General features: G+C 36.9%; 3 protein-coding genes across 3 annotated transcripts; 1 reads left to right on the top strand and 2 right to left on the bottom strand.

Annotated features, from left to right (window-relative positions):
- Positions 1 to 532: 532 nt before the first annotated feature.
- Positions 533 to 2,928, top strand: LOC132182944 (large ribosomal subunit protein eL8y). The gene is made up of 7 exons (XM_059596315.2): positions 533 to 640; positions 727 to 777; positions 856 to 1,057; positions 1,860 to 2,029; positions 2,131 to 2,259; positions 2,352 to 2,444; positions 2,538 to 2,928. Exons 1-7 carry the CDS (start codon positions 638 to 640, stop codon positions 2,667 to 2,669), a joined length of 780 nt encoding a protein of 259 aa, XP_059452298.1. The 5' UTR covers positions 533 to 637; the 3' UTR covers positions 2,670 to 2,928.
- Positions 2,929 to 4,427: 1,499 nt separating this feature from the next.
- LOC132181508 (Tetratricopeptide repeat (TPR)-like superfamily protein) lies at positions 4,428 to 6,917 on the bottom strand. Its single transcript, XM_059594759.2, has 2 exons — positions 5,218 to 6,917; positions 4,428 to 4,865 (listed from the first exon to the last, which is right to left on the bottom strand). Exons 1-2 carry the CDS (start codon positions 6,869 to 6,871, stop codon positions 4,597 to 4,599), a joined length of 1,923 nt encoding a protein of 640 aa, XP_059450742.2. The 5' UTR covers positions 6,872 to 6,917; the 3' UTR covers positions 4,428 to 4,596.
- A 777-nt stretch (positions 6,918 to 7,694) lies between these two features.
- Positions 7,695 to 11,084, bottom strand: ACR6 (ACT domain repeat 6). Its single transcript, XM_059593767.2, has 7 exons — positions 10,847 to 11,084; positions 10,107 to 10,152; positions 9,795 to 9,909; positions 9,636 to 9,703; positions 8,843 to 9,451; positions 8,426 to 8,530; positions 7,695 to 8,337 (listed from the first exon to the last, which is right to left on the bottom strand). Exons 1-7 carry the CDS (start codon positions 10,891 to 10,893, stop codon positions 7,996 to 7,998), a joined length of 1,332 nt encoding a protein of 443 aa, XP_059449750.1. The 5' UTR covers positions 10,894 to 11,084; the 3' UTR covers positions 7,695 to 7,995.
- Between the last annotated feature and the right edge of the window lie 1,892 nt (positions 11,085 to 12,976).

Genomic DNA, 12,976 nt, shown 5'->3' with positions numbered 1-12,976 from the left:
AAAATCTAAGAATCATATAATATTTGGTTTATATAAAACTATATAACTCGTTTATCTAAAAATAACAATCATGTCCTATGTGTCAATTATAGAATAAGAAAAAAAAAACCTATCCCTCACTTCTAAATTAAATCTAATTAAATCTTGCATGTTTCTGTACAAAAATAATGTATGCTGACGTGACAAAGTTTAATAGTTGATGTGACAATACTATGACATCATATTACTCTTGAGCTACCTTTATTTGGTTAAGGGTTTGTTTAAAATTTATATTAAAGATATTTTTGTTATTGGAGATAAATTAATAATTTTTTTGGTAATTTTGAGAGATATTCACGATGAGATATTACTCTGAAAGTTTGAATGGAATATATATGCTTTTTAACAAAAACAAATGCCCAAAGCCCCCGAAAAAAAAAAAAAAAAACCAAAAAAGTTTACCATATTGGGTTCGGGTTCAACACAAGCCCACAGCCCAAACTGGCGGAAAAGCTTTATGCTGAAAACCCTAGACGACTCGTTTTGAGATACCTCCCTATTCAACACATATATAAAACCCAACTTCTCTAGGGTTTTGCTGTGCCGTTCGCAGACTCCAGAGTTGAACCAGAGGAGCTCTCCATCACGTCCTCTCAAAATGGTCAGCCTCTCTCTCTCTCTCTCTCTCTCTCTCTCTCATTTTCTTCAATGTAATTCTGATTCCATTTTCATTTTGTAAACCTCAAGGGTCCAAAGAAAGGTGGAAAGGCACCAGTAGTAGCAGCGAAGAAGAAGCCGGTATATAAACTATCATTTTCAGATTCATCTATTATTTTCTGTGTTTTAGGTTTTAATTTTTGAGTTTGCTTGTTATAGGAGAAGGTGACGAACCCGTTGTTCGAGAAGCGCCCGAAGCAGTTCGGGATCGGAGGTGCGTTGCCGCCGAAGAGGGATCTGACCCGGTTCGTGAAGTGGCCCAAGACCGTTCAGATCCAGAGGAAGAAGAGGATCCTCAGGCAGCGGCTCAAGGTCCCACCCGCTCTCAATCAGTTTACCAAGACACTTGACAAGAATCTCGGTAACTCAACTATTTGCATTTACCTTTGAGATTTAGATATTTAGATGCTATTTTCTTTGTCTGCGAAGCGGTTATTCTATTCTAAGCGATGCCTATTTGTATTATTGCTTTTCAATTTTTTATTATGATTTGTTTAATACACGTAATTATGCGAGATTTTCTGTATCCTAATGTTGTCGGCTTGCTTCCGGTGATATGTGTATGTATACACACACAAATGTATACTTGTGTTACTATTTGATTTCCTCTTGTTGCGTGAGCATGGAGAACCAATGTGTAGCATATTGAACACCTGGACATAATCTTCCATTTTGTTTTTCTGCCCGGAAAGTTTGTGTTTCTTAAAGTGACATTAGGTTTAAGCAATGCATAGCATTATTAATCAAGGCATTTGTTTCTTTATCATTTAGTGCTGATACTCGTGGTTGACTTTCCGTCGATTATAGGCTGTGTAGTGTGGATGTCTTAAGTTTTGCATTTTGGGGTTCTGTGGTGTCTTGATCAAGATAGAAGGCTCAAGACCTCTCGTTAGTTGGCCTAATAGGAGTATATGAATTCTGATAGCTCCTTGACCTGACCCATTGCCAATGCTTGTTTTTGTTTTACTGGCATGTGTTAGATTGCTATGCATATGGATTTTAAATTGGACATGTCTTTTTATGTTTGTATCTCTTGCTGTGGTATATGAAATAATAACCTTGGATTTTGCTTAATTTAATAGAAATGCAACGGATTTTATTTGTTGTCTTTGGGTTGTATGAATATATTTAACTTCGTAGTGACCTTTGAAACTCCTTTACAGCAACAAACTTGTTCAAGATGCTTCTCAAGTACAGGCCCGAGGACAGGGCTGCAAAGAAAGAGCGTCTCCTGAAAAGAGCTCAGGCTGAGTCTGAGGGAAAACCTGTTGAAGCAAAGAAGCCCATTGTTGTAAAATATGGTCTCAACCATGTCACTTACCTCATTGAGCAGGTCTTCTACTTTTTCATGCCGAAGCATTCTTTTATCAACACTCCTTTCTGCTAGTGGACGGTATTCTTATAACAATTTTTTGAAATGCATTTTCCTTGCAGAACAAAGCTCAGCTGGTGGTCATTGCACATGATGTGGACCCAATAGAGTTGGTTGTGTGGCTTCCGGCATTGTGCAGGAAGATGGAAATCCCATACTGCATTGTGAAAGGGAAAGCTCGCTTGGGGGCGGTAATTGAGCTTGTTATCTTGTGTTCTCTAAATAATTTTCCCGTAAAATTAGATTTGTGAGCTGAGTACTAAGTTGGTATGCTTTTTGACAGGTTGTCCACAAGAAAACTGCGTCAGTGTTGTGCTTGACCACTGTCAAGAACGAAGATAAGTTGGAGTTTAGCAAGATCTTAGAGGCTATCAAGGTGATGCAGAACTACATGTCTTGTATATTTTGTGTGAATATTGAAGCTGTTTTTGGATGGTTTAATTTAACTTTTCCCTTTTTGCTATTCCAGGCCAACTTCAATGACAAATACGACGAGTACAGGAAAAAGTGGGGTGGTGGAATCATGGGGTCCAAGTCCCAGGCTAAAACTAAGGCCAAGGAGAGAGTTCTTGCCAAGGAAGCTGCTCAGAGAATGTCTTAGGAGGCCATGATTCTCCGTTTCTTGTTACTTAGATATGATTGTACGAGCCTCGTATTTTTTGACATTTTTGTTGGTTCAAGTTTATTCTCATCAACTGCAGAGGTTTTGCATCTTTAGAGGCAGCTTTAATATAAATTGAGGAACAGCTAATGTTGGTGTTTGAACTTAAGCTGCCGTGCTGTAATAGCTTTTGGGTTAGACATTAATGCATGCCGCTTTCGTTTTGGTATAAGAAGCATCCTATGAAAAACTTATCCTATATTTTAAGTCTCTTGTTAGGTAGGTGGATTGGAGGTGAAGACGCTTATTGTGGTGTGAATGGGTCTCACCCTCCATTTTGTTCTTTTGGAGGAGAGAAGCCATTTGAGTGGAACTCTTATTAGAAAAGCATTAGCATATAATTATAAGTTAGTATTGTTTTGGGATCATATTACCATTTTCTAATAATCTTGCCGTGTTATGTTTTAGCCAAGCGTAGTAGTTCAATGACAAGGATTCTTATCATTTCACTTGAAATGAAGAGTTATTTCATTGCCTGCTGTTGCATCTAATTTTTATGACAAAACACCTACCCCATTAGATATAAAAATGTTCATTTTTTTTTTTTTTTGAAGTATTTTGTTTGGCGAACATTCAAGTGTGTTTTGTATCATTTTTCAATTCAGTTTTGATATATCAATAAAACTTCAACCATCCGACAATTAGCCCGAAGTTCATAAGGTCAAAGAAGTGTTATAGAATTGTCCTTTGAGGATTGCTTGCTTTTTAGATTTCAGCTTGGATATCCCCCTTCCATGTTGTATAGGATAAAAAAACACGTGGCCGATTGAAGGAAAACTAATTGCAAATTTGCAATAGACCTTGTGATAGAATGTTCCGAGGCTATTATTTTCAACCTTTCTTGGATGAAATTTTAGGAACGTCCCTAGCTATTTCTACATCTTTTGTTTGTATGTGACATTTTCTTCAATTCATAAGAACACTTTTCTTTTTCTTTTTTTTCTTTTTTTAAAAAAAAATTCCAAAAAAACCGAAAGAACAAAATAAAAGACAACAAAAAAAAAAAAAAAAAAAAAACACAATCAAACCCCACGCCAATCACGTGGGCTTAGGTCGTTAGGACCCTAAAGAACCTCTAAAACTGTGGCTTCAATGAGCTTCTATACGACACAACAACCTCTAAAATTTTTAGATGCGCCAATTTTAGAGCACAACAAATTGCTAAATGAACTTCTTCTCACTATGTGTTTAGAAACATTTCAACAAACTTCCCCAACCTCCACTAACCTCCTGGCTGCCTTGAATCCAGGAGAACCCCCTTCTCATCCCCACAAGCAGACCGAAAGACCAACTTGACAATAATTCGATTCCTTGAGAAAGGAAAATTTTATCAGGAGCCATGAGAAGATGTTTGGCAACAAGGTGGTGAGAAAGACGGGGGGAGGGGGACGGGCATAGGCCATGGCCCCCCTCAATTCCTAAAAAAAATAAAATTTTAAGGTTAAAAAAAAAATAATAATTATATACTGGCTCCTCGGAGCAAAATTTTTTAGCCCCTGGCCCCTGTCTATAATAATTTCTAGCTCCATTCCTGACAACAGGAAACCATGGGGTCATGTAAGTTGAGGAGGTGGTGATGGATGGAAAGGTGGCACAACAACAAACAAATGTACTAAATGACGGCAATGAGAATCAGATTGAGAGGATGATGCAGAAGATATGCAGATGCAGAAGATATGCAGATGCAGAGGACAAATGCGTAGTGTCCATCTATAAATGGGATTTTCGTATTTTACAAGGTACGTCTGTTCACATTTATACTTCTTAGACACTCTCCACGCATTCCGAATTCTATAGTGTGGCACAAATCTGCTAGCATAACATTAGGAGAGTAATCTGTTGCCCATACTCTTCCAAGCTAGTATCATCATTTCTGGAAACCAGACATTTCCTGCATTGCTTGAAGCAGCTGCGAAATTGGCTCTGGTTTTGAAGAAGAAGAAAGGGACACCAAAAGTTCACTAAATATATCTTGCAACATTGAAGGTGAGGCTTTTCCAACCTGTTTTATGTGCTCAATAGCAGCTGGATACTCTCTAGCATCAGCTAGACATTTTAGCAAAATTACATGGGAGTTTGAATGACCTATATCACAGGTGAGATCACAGAGCAACTTAGAAGCAGCTACAAACTGACCTGCATGGAACACAAACACAGCTAATGAATTTCAAATATATATGACATTGCATAGAACCAACAATCTAAGTTTCTGTTTTTTTTTTTTTTTTTGGCCAGAAAAATACAAACTTGCATACTAACTAAAAAAAAAAATTGTTGATGAAAAAAAAAAAGCAGCTTTTTTTGGGTTGTTAAATCATCACTTATTTCAATCGATTAATCTGATAAAAAAAATGTAAATTTAATTATTTAGTCAATACTTTAATACTCCCTTCCTAACATGGATGACTATGATTTTTTTTTTTTAATAAAAAAAACAGCTTTACCATCTGATTTTGTCCAATACATGTTTTTATGATAAAGAATTTACCCCCTCTGCATAAGAATAGAATGAATGTGCTCAATATGGTTTGTGCAAGAACCACGTCCTGTTTAACAGACTTGTTGAAGACTTCAAAGGCAGCTTCTAATTTTTTTTCTTGACTGAGCCCTCCTAAGAGGGACGTGTAAGTTGAACCATCGGGTAACACTCCTTTCTCCAACATGTGGTAAAAGAGCCTCTGAGCCTCCTCAACTTGACCTATTTCTGAGAACTTCTGAATGAGAATGTTGTACGTTTTTAAATTCCCGCCACACCCATTTGCAAACATCTCATCCCAGAGTCTTTTAGCAGGACGCAGCAGATCTTCCCTGCAGCACCCTTCCATGAGAGAGTTATAAGAAGAGACATCTGGTCCCAATCCATTCTTCTTCATCTCCTGAAGAACCCCATAGGCTTCTTTAACTCTCCCAGCCTTGCACAGGAATGAGATCATCATATTGTAGCTCTCTAAATCTTTAAAGTAGTCATGAAAAGACAGAACGCGGAAAACTTCCAACAGTTCCTCAGTCTTCCCATGCTTACACAGATTCCTACTCAAATTGCTCAAAGTCAAAAGTGTAGGAAATCTCTCTCTTCCAACCATGAACTTAAAAAACATGATTGCGGAACCAGGATCAATGGCTGAAACTGATCCTGTCAACACATTAAGCACATCATCCTCAATTGGGAAATTCCCACCAACTATCACTTCACCCAATTCTTTTGCTTCCCATATCCGTCTCTCCGAAACCAGAGCAAATATGAACTCTCTGTAATCACTAGTCCTGGGAGCTACACCAAGCTTTCTCTTCTTCTTCAAAACCTTCTCTATATCAACCGCACTCCCCATTGCTCGAAACCCTTCCGTGACAATCCTATACGCCATGAAATCAGGTTTGCAGCCCCTACTCCTCAGCTCATCCAATACATAGTAAGCCTCCGAAACCCTTGACGCCTGACAAAGCCCATGAACAATCAAAACCACTATAATCGACCCATTAATCTCTGACTTACCTCTCCTGACCTCACCCAACAGGCTTAAAACTCTATCCACCTCACCATTTCTACTAAACCTCCATATAAACACACCAAACCCAAGAGTGCTCAAAGAAACACCTCTAAGAACCATTTTCTCAAACACCTGTTCAGCATATTCTAAATAGCCATCAGAAGCAAGAGCAGCCAAAAGAGAGTTACATACTTCAGGCCCAATTTCTTGAATCACTGAGCTAACTTCACTAAATACCAAAAATGCGTTGTGGGTTTTCTTTCCTATGATCGCTGAAGCAATCAGGCAACGATAAACCGAAGAACTTAGACTAATCTTCTGGGCTCTTACTTGCTTCAGGAGGTTGTCAATGGCACTGAACTGGCGATAAAGTGAGAGAGACTTGAGGACTGATTGGTAGGTGAGAGAGGTATGGGAGAACCCGGGTTGCTGAGAGGCCCAGTTGAAGAATCCGAGAGCGAGTGAGTGGTGGGTGAGGAGGAACGGGTCGATGACTTGGGCGACGAGTGGTGGGGTGAGCGAGTCGCGGCAACCGAGTCCGTGGAGAGTCTGCTCGAGTGAAGGAGTCCATGCCCGAGTTGGCTTCGTGTGGTTCGAGGCGGAGATCAGAGCTCGGCTTATTCGAGATGCTAACTCTGTTGCACTAGATTTCATGACAGAGAGAAACCGACGAGCCTCAAATGCCCCATACGTGTTAATACTTTTCAGAAACTCTTCCATGCACAAACGCACTTTTCTCAAAACATATTGATCAAAAAAATAAAACACCAAAATAATTTTAAAAAAATAAAACACAAAATCCTTTCAAAATACAAAACACAACACAATTTTATTAAACTTCCCCAACTACGATTTAAATTGATTATTTAGAGATTATCACTTGAATACACAAATCAGATTTTTTTTTTTTTTTGATACATGGTCCTTTATATCCTGAACATATGTAATGAAGTAGTGAAAGTCAAGTGAAATTTAATCCATGAATAATTTGATCTATCGATAGCATTAGGGCAGGACATAAAGGGGAGGCCATAGGCATCTATTTTGTATAAATATTGATTTTCAATGGAATAAAAAAGACATTATATGATAGAATTGTAATCACAAATACATCCCTAATCAAAATGCATACATTTGTCCCATACAGTATGAAATTGTGAGAAAAAACAAATATTTTACATTTACACTTCAAGTTACAAGTCAACTCTTTTCATAGGCTTTGCCCCAAATGGATTAAGAGTGTTTGGAAGATCTGTAGTGCATAATATTAAGGGATAAATGGATAATTAGGCCATATAATTGCACCAATTTGCAATTAGCTCTGTTGTATAATTTTTTTTTTACAGAAATTGTTAAATTTCACGTTAGCACCAATCATACGAAGTTCCCCATTTGACAGATTTTGCATTATCCAACCTTACACTTGACACTACCACAGGATCCATTCAACACAACACAATACTACCAACAAGCACACTATATACAAATATTTACACAACTTTTCCATTGAGCTCAGTGATCTATATAGCACTTTGTACAACCCATGTAATATCAACTGTACAAGACCTACTGGACATACGATCATACAAACCCCAACAATACTATTGACAGTATAATGCGGTTTAGGGGTTTCTTTTGTAGGGTATCAGCATATATCACAGCCCTCCAAGAGGGGAGGGTTCCTACATACATTGTTGTATATCCCCTATACATTTCATGGGAGTTGCAACATTCTGATGTCTGTACAGTTTCTACCTCTGAGAATATACAGGAAGATACTAAGAGCAGGATCTGACCAATTTGAAATTTTGGAAAGTTCGAGCTTTAAACAAATTCCCAAAGAGGAATCCCATTGTGGATTCTTGAGGAGCCGTGGGTGAAGTACTTGAATTATGTTTCACCTTCAGTATTGTGTGGCCTATCTGCCCCCGAATTGAATCGATAATCTTGGGATCAACAGGGTTACCTGTGACATCTGTGACATAGAAATTGTCTTTGGCCTTTCCACCTTTGGTCGAAATTTCTGCTCTTTTAATGCACAAACTGTTCTCCCGGAATATCCTGGTGATATCTGAGAGGAGTCCAACCCGGTCTTCTGTGCACAATTCAAGCTCCAATCCCTGCATGACCAAGCAACACATCTTAGCATATTATTATAAGAATGCCAGAATCCATTGAATTTTCTTGTATATTAGAAGTCTACTAAACCTCCGATGCCCGCCTTTCGATGGCTGCTTCAAGACACTGTATAACGCGTTCTCGCTCTGCTTCCGAACTTATAGGGAGCCCATCAACATGTCGAATATAAAACTCCTACAGAAACAGGAATATTCTATTTAGATTGAAACACAAAGATAATATCAAGAAACCGTATCCCTAACCCTAAATGCAAGACTTGAGCAAATTAAATAGTGTCCAACACAATCTGTGCATTCTACTCCATGTGAGAGAGGACACACGGTTCACATAAATTAAAGTTCATAAAATCTAACTAAGCTTTAATGACTTTGCAAATCAGAAAGACTTCACTAGTCAATCTCTTTGTTGACCAATACATAACGGACCAAACAACCACCAGGGTCAACTATATTCCATAATATCAGCTTTTAGTGGAACTTATCTTACCTGATAAGCTTCCATCTTCCCCGTGTGGACCACTCCATGAAAGACTACATACTGCATGTCAGTTAAAGTGCAAATGATGTCAAATAACAGGTTTGGCCGATCTTTTGACCTCATAGTAATTACAGTGTAATCTTTCTGGATGCAATCGACCACTGTTACATGAGGTCTTGAGCTCTTGTCTCCTACTCCCCGTAGTCCAGCTCCTCCAACTCTTTCATAGTCCCTGTCGGCAAACATAATCTGATGTAATCTTCTCCCCCTATTAGTAACTCCAGGGGGTGAAAGTGTCATATTTGCTGTTTTCAAGTCATCGCTTCCTTTAAGGACATTGCAAAGCAATTCCTTAATTGTTAAGAGACGTTTTGGATCTTTGATTGCACACCCAGTGGAATCATCTTGAACATGAACTACAGCTGCAGCCCTTGCATTGTGTGTCCATATCTCAGCATTCACCACAGTACAGTGAAGGTCTGCGAGAACCGCACAAACTTCAGACAATAAGCCAGGCCGGTCAGTACCACTGAGTTCTATTGAAGTATGCTCTTCAGAGGGCATTACCCCGACAGACCCTCTCAATGATGGAGCGAAACTGGCATTACTTTCAATTCTCTGCAAATTGAACATGAGAGATGAAGATCTTTTTCAATAATTTAGTTTACAGCATTTACATATTGAGTTAAAAAACATAAATGATAGAAAACATAAAACGAAAATGTTTTCTATTCTAATCTTAACCAAATAGATAATTGAAAAGAACATCCAAGATGAGCAGTGCTAGTATGGTAGTTCCTACCCTTTGAATATAATCAATGACTTCCTTATCTCTGATTTTGTTCCCATCGTGGTCGATCACGTTAAACACTGAAAAATCATTGAAAAACAGGCAAAGATGAGAAACAGCGAGAAGCTCTAAATTCTATTAAATTTTGAAAGTTGACCTAGAATCCAATACCATCCATGAACCATCCAGCATCAGATGAGATGTATGCTTTTGTTATTACAAGGTTCACATCCGTAAGAACTTGGACAACTTCTAGGAGAATCCCATGTCTGTTTACACTGTCAACCTGAAAAAGAAATTTCAATTCTTAGTCCAGTGTACTTGGCAGGACCAGAGAAATTACAGGATTAGTTAACACCCACTTTTTAAGCCCAGACGTAATTTCTTAACATATCATTTGCTTCACAATATTAGAAAAATCAGAGGAATTTCTCTAGTTCAACCAAATTTTGGAAGCCTAAAAAGAAAGAGGACAAGCCTTACCTGGATAACAGTGGCATCCTCACAAGCATTGTTATCGATCACAACTCTGCAAGAAGAAGAGGCAAATCAGATGAAGCAGTAGCCACTTCCTCCCCTCTCAATCTCTCACACACACACCTCAAAGAACAGGAGAATCATATGGATTAGCCAAAATTTGTATTTTTAGTAGTGATTCATAATCATTACAAATCAAACACTTGAAATCTCTCTAGAATTAGCAATGAAAGAAGAGCCAAAAAACCATTACCGTACCAAAAGAAAAATTAAACCAAAATGGCTTAAATTCTTAATGAAAACACATAAAGCTCACTTAGTAAAGCAGGAAAAGAATCAGAGGCACTGTCCGATTGGTGAAAAAAAAAAAAAAAAAAAACTATCTCCAAATGATTGAAAGATACATAATTAAATCAATTTATACGTTTATTTGAACATGTAAGGTTTCAATTACCTTTTTCTTTTGTTTCCAAAAAAAAAAAAAAATCGAAACTTTAGAAGACAAAAAATCACACAACCAAAGTCCAAAGAAGGATAACTTTAGCACAACTCAAAAGTAAAATTCTTCCTTATGTCACTAAAACTTGAAACCAGGGAAAGAATTCATAGACCCTTTTCCCATGTTAATCAAAATTTTCAACCATAGCCACAACCACCTTAAAAACCCAACATCCACCTCTAACCCAGACACCCAAAAGAGAATTAATTTCATAAAAAAACAAGAAGCAGAAGGTTTTCCAACATACCTGGGAGGGTTCATCCTCCTGAAAAGCTTAGCATATTCATCATCCATTTCTCTTCCAAATTTCTCAATTCCCACAAACCAACACAAAGACCTTCAAAGCAGAAAGATTTCATGAATCACACACACAAACTAAAGTTGACAAACCACATGAGAATATGCCTCCTCCAACAACCAAGGAAAAACCAGAGAGAGAGAGAGAGATAGAGAGAGAATTAGGAAGAGGCAAATAAAAAGGTACAGAACTAGTAGGGCCTCGAACACTGTGACATACAACTCACTTTCAATGTGTAATTTAAGCCCGTTAGTTTTTGCCCACTACCAAAAATGTTGACGTAAAGGTGTTACTGTTGGCGTGTCGGTCTACTATTGGCTTTGACGAAACAGTTACTTGTGTGTGTGCGTGTGTGAGAGAGAGAGACTACTGCGCGCGTCGTTTTGACTTGTTTTTAAGATACAACGTATTCCGCATTCGGTGGATGTCCGTACGGTGCGCAGCGTTTTCAAGCGCACGTGACGGTTTGGTGGTGACGTTGCAATGCACGTGTCCGGTGCAGTTATTGGTCGGAGGCTTTGCCTGTAATTTTGGCGGCAAGTCCAGCGTGAGAGACTCGTTTTCTGCTCACGTCAAGTATATGGCTAACTGCTCTTCGCAATTACCCAAAATACCACTTCTATCATTTATTTATTTTATGGTTAAAATTGAACTCTTACTCACTCTCTTATAAAATTTAGGGTTAAATACTTTATTCACTTTTTATTTTTATTTAACTTTTTTATTTTTTTGACCTTTAGAATTTAATAAGAGGTTCATCTAGTTTGCCTAAAAATAGAGATAGTCTTTCTATCAAAATTTCATCCAAAATTTGACAGAACGCCACGTCAGCATCAATCATGGTTTGACACTCTCAAATTTTTATTTTAAAAAATTAATTAAATATAATTTTTTAATGTTTTAATTTGAAAAAAAAAAATTAATTAATTATATGAACACTTGTCAAACCGTGATTGGTGCTAACATGGCGTTTCGTCAAATTGTGGACGAAATTTTGACGAAATAATCATCTCTATTTTTAGGCAAATCAAATGGACCTCTTATAATAAAAAATAAATCCTAATGGTTAAAAAATAAATAAGTTAAACTACATAAGTGGATAAGATATTTAACCTTAAAATTCATTCTGCCGGTTTATGTGGTACAAACTTATTTCAACGTTGAATTTTTTCGGTTAAAAAATCAAACGAATTTACTTATAAACTATAATGATGGCTCAGCTTTTCATCATTGATAGAGTCATGTAGTAACAGGGTTTAAGTCTATTAATTTGTCATATGCTTTAACGGCATAAATGACTCGTCTTACCGTTACTTTCTTTTGAATTTTCAAAGCTTTTATCATCCCATCTATATGGGGACAAACACCCATCATCATCTTAGTCATTTTACCGAAAACTCGAAAAGTCAAAGTATGAGTTGTTGCCTGATCAAATATCTCAGGCAAAAGACTCATAAGAGCATCTTAAAGGGAATATGCAAATCTTTTATACTAGTCAGATTTAATTATTATTAATTTTTTTTTTTTTTTTTAGGAAGAATTGTCATTTTGTAGTTTTTCTTTCTAGTATGATTAGTAAGAGCAGCTCCAAAAGAATAGACAAATCATTTATAATAGTCAAACTTAACTATTATTAGCCTTTTTTCTTTTTCGGAATAGTTATTTTGTAATTTTTTTTTATAGTATAAATAGTAAATAAACTGATTAACCTATTTACTATTCACACTATAAATTTTGTTTATTATTATTTTTGTCTCACTTTCTTCCTTTTACTCTCTCTCCTCCTTTTTTTTCACTCTTTTTCACACAAAATAATATTTAAAGAAAATAGATAATAGAATAAAGAATTTGTTGGACTGCATGAAAAAAGAGTAAGTAAAGTAAAAAATTGTACTTTTTCGATAACTATTTTGTCTCTAAAGAGTGTATTGAGTTAAGTTATTGCTCGACTTAAGATAATACTTGCAACCTTGTATGCTTTGCATAACCATATGCTTTTCTTCTGTTACTATCATAAATTCATAATGACATCCCGAGATAGAATGTCAAAATCTTGTTAATCCTCTTTGCAATGAATTT

The sequence above is a fragment of the Corylus avellana genome, chromosome 5, assembly GCF_965113065.1.
Source record: "Corylus avellana chromosome 5, dhCorAvel1.hap1.2, whole genome shotgun sequence".
Taxonomy (NCBI): Eukaryota; Viridiplantae; Streptophyta; class Magnoliopsida; order Fagales; family Betulaceae; genus Corylus; species Corylus avellana.
This window is presented reverse-complemented; position numbering and strand designations above follow the sequence as displayed.

What these genes read in the sequence shown, in the direction of transcription:
- LOC132182944 (XM_059596315.2), top strand. An exon ending in TAGCAGCGAAGAAGAAGCCG is followed by an intron (nt 778 to 855) that starts GTATATAAACTA and finishes TGCTTGTTATAG; the next exon opens with GAGAAGGTGACGAACCCGTT. An exon ending in GACACTTGACAAGAATCTCG is followed by an intron (nt 1,058 to 1,859) that starts GTAACTCAACTA and finishes ACTCCTTTACAG; the next exon opens with CAACAAACTTGTTCAAGATG.
- LOC132181508 (XM_059594759.2), bottom strand. Translation starts at nt 6,871, where the DNA reads ATGAAATCTAGTGCAACAGAGTTAGCATCTCGAATAAGCCGAGCTCTG. An exon ending in TCTATTCTTATGCAGAGGGG is followed by an intron (nt 4,866 to 5,217) that starts GTAAATTCTTTA and finishes TGTTCCATGCAG; the next exon opens with GTCAGTTTGTAGCTGCTTCT.
- ACR6 (XM_059593767.2), bottom strand. Translation starts at nt 10,893, where the DNA reads ATGGATGATGAATATGCTAAGCTTTTCAGGAGGATGAACCCTCCCAG. An exon ending in AGGAGGATGAACCCTCCCAG is followed by an intron (nt 10,153 to 10,846) that starts GTATGTTGGAAA and finishes TTCTTCTTGCAG; the next exon opens with AGTTGTGATCGATAACAATG. An exon ending in GGAAGATGGAAGCTTATCAG is followed by an intron (nt 8,531 to 8,842) that starts GTAAGATAAGTT and finishes CTGTTTCTGTAG; the next exon opens with GAGTTTTATATTCGACATGT.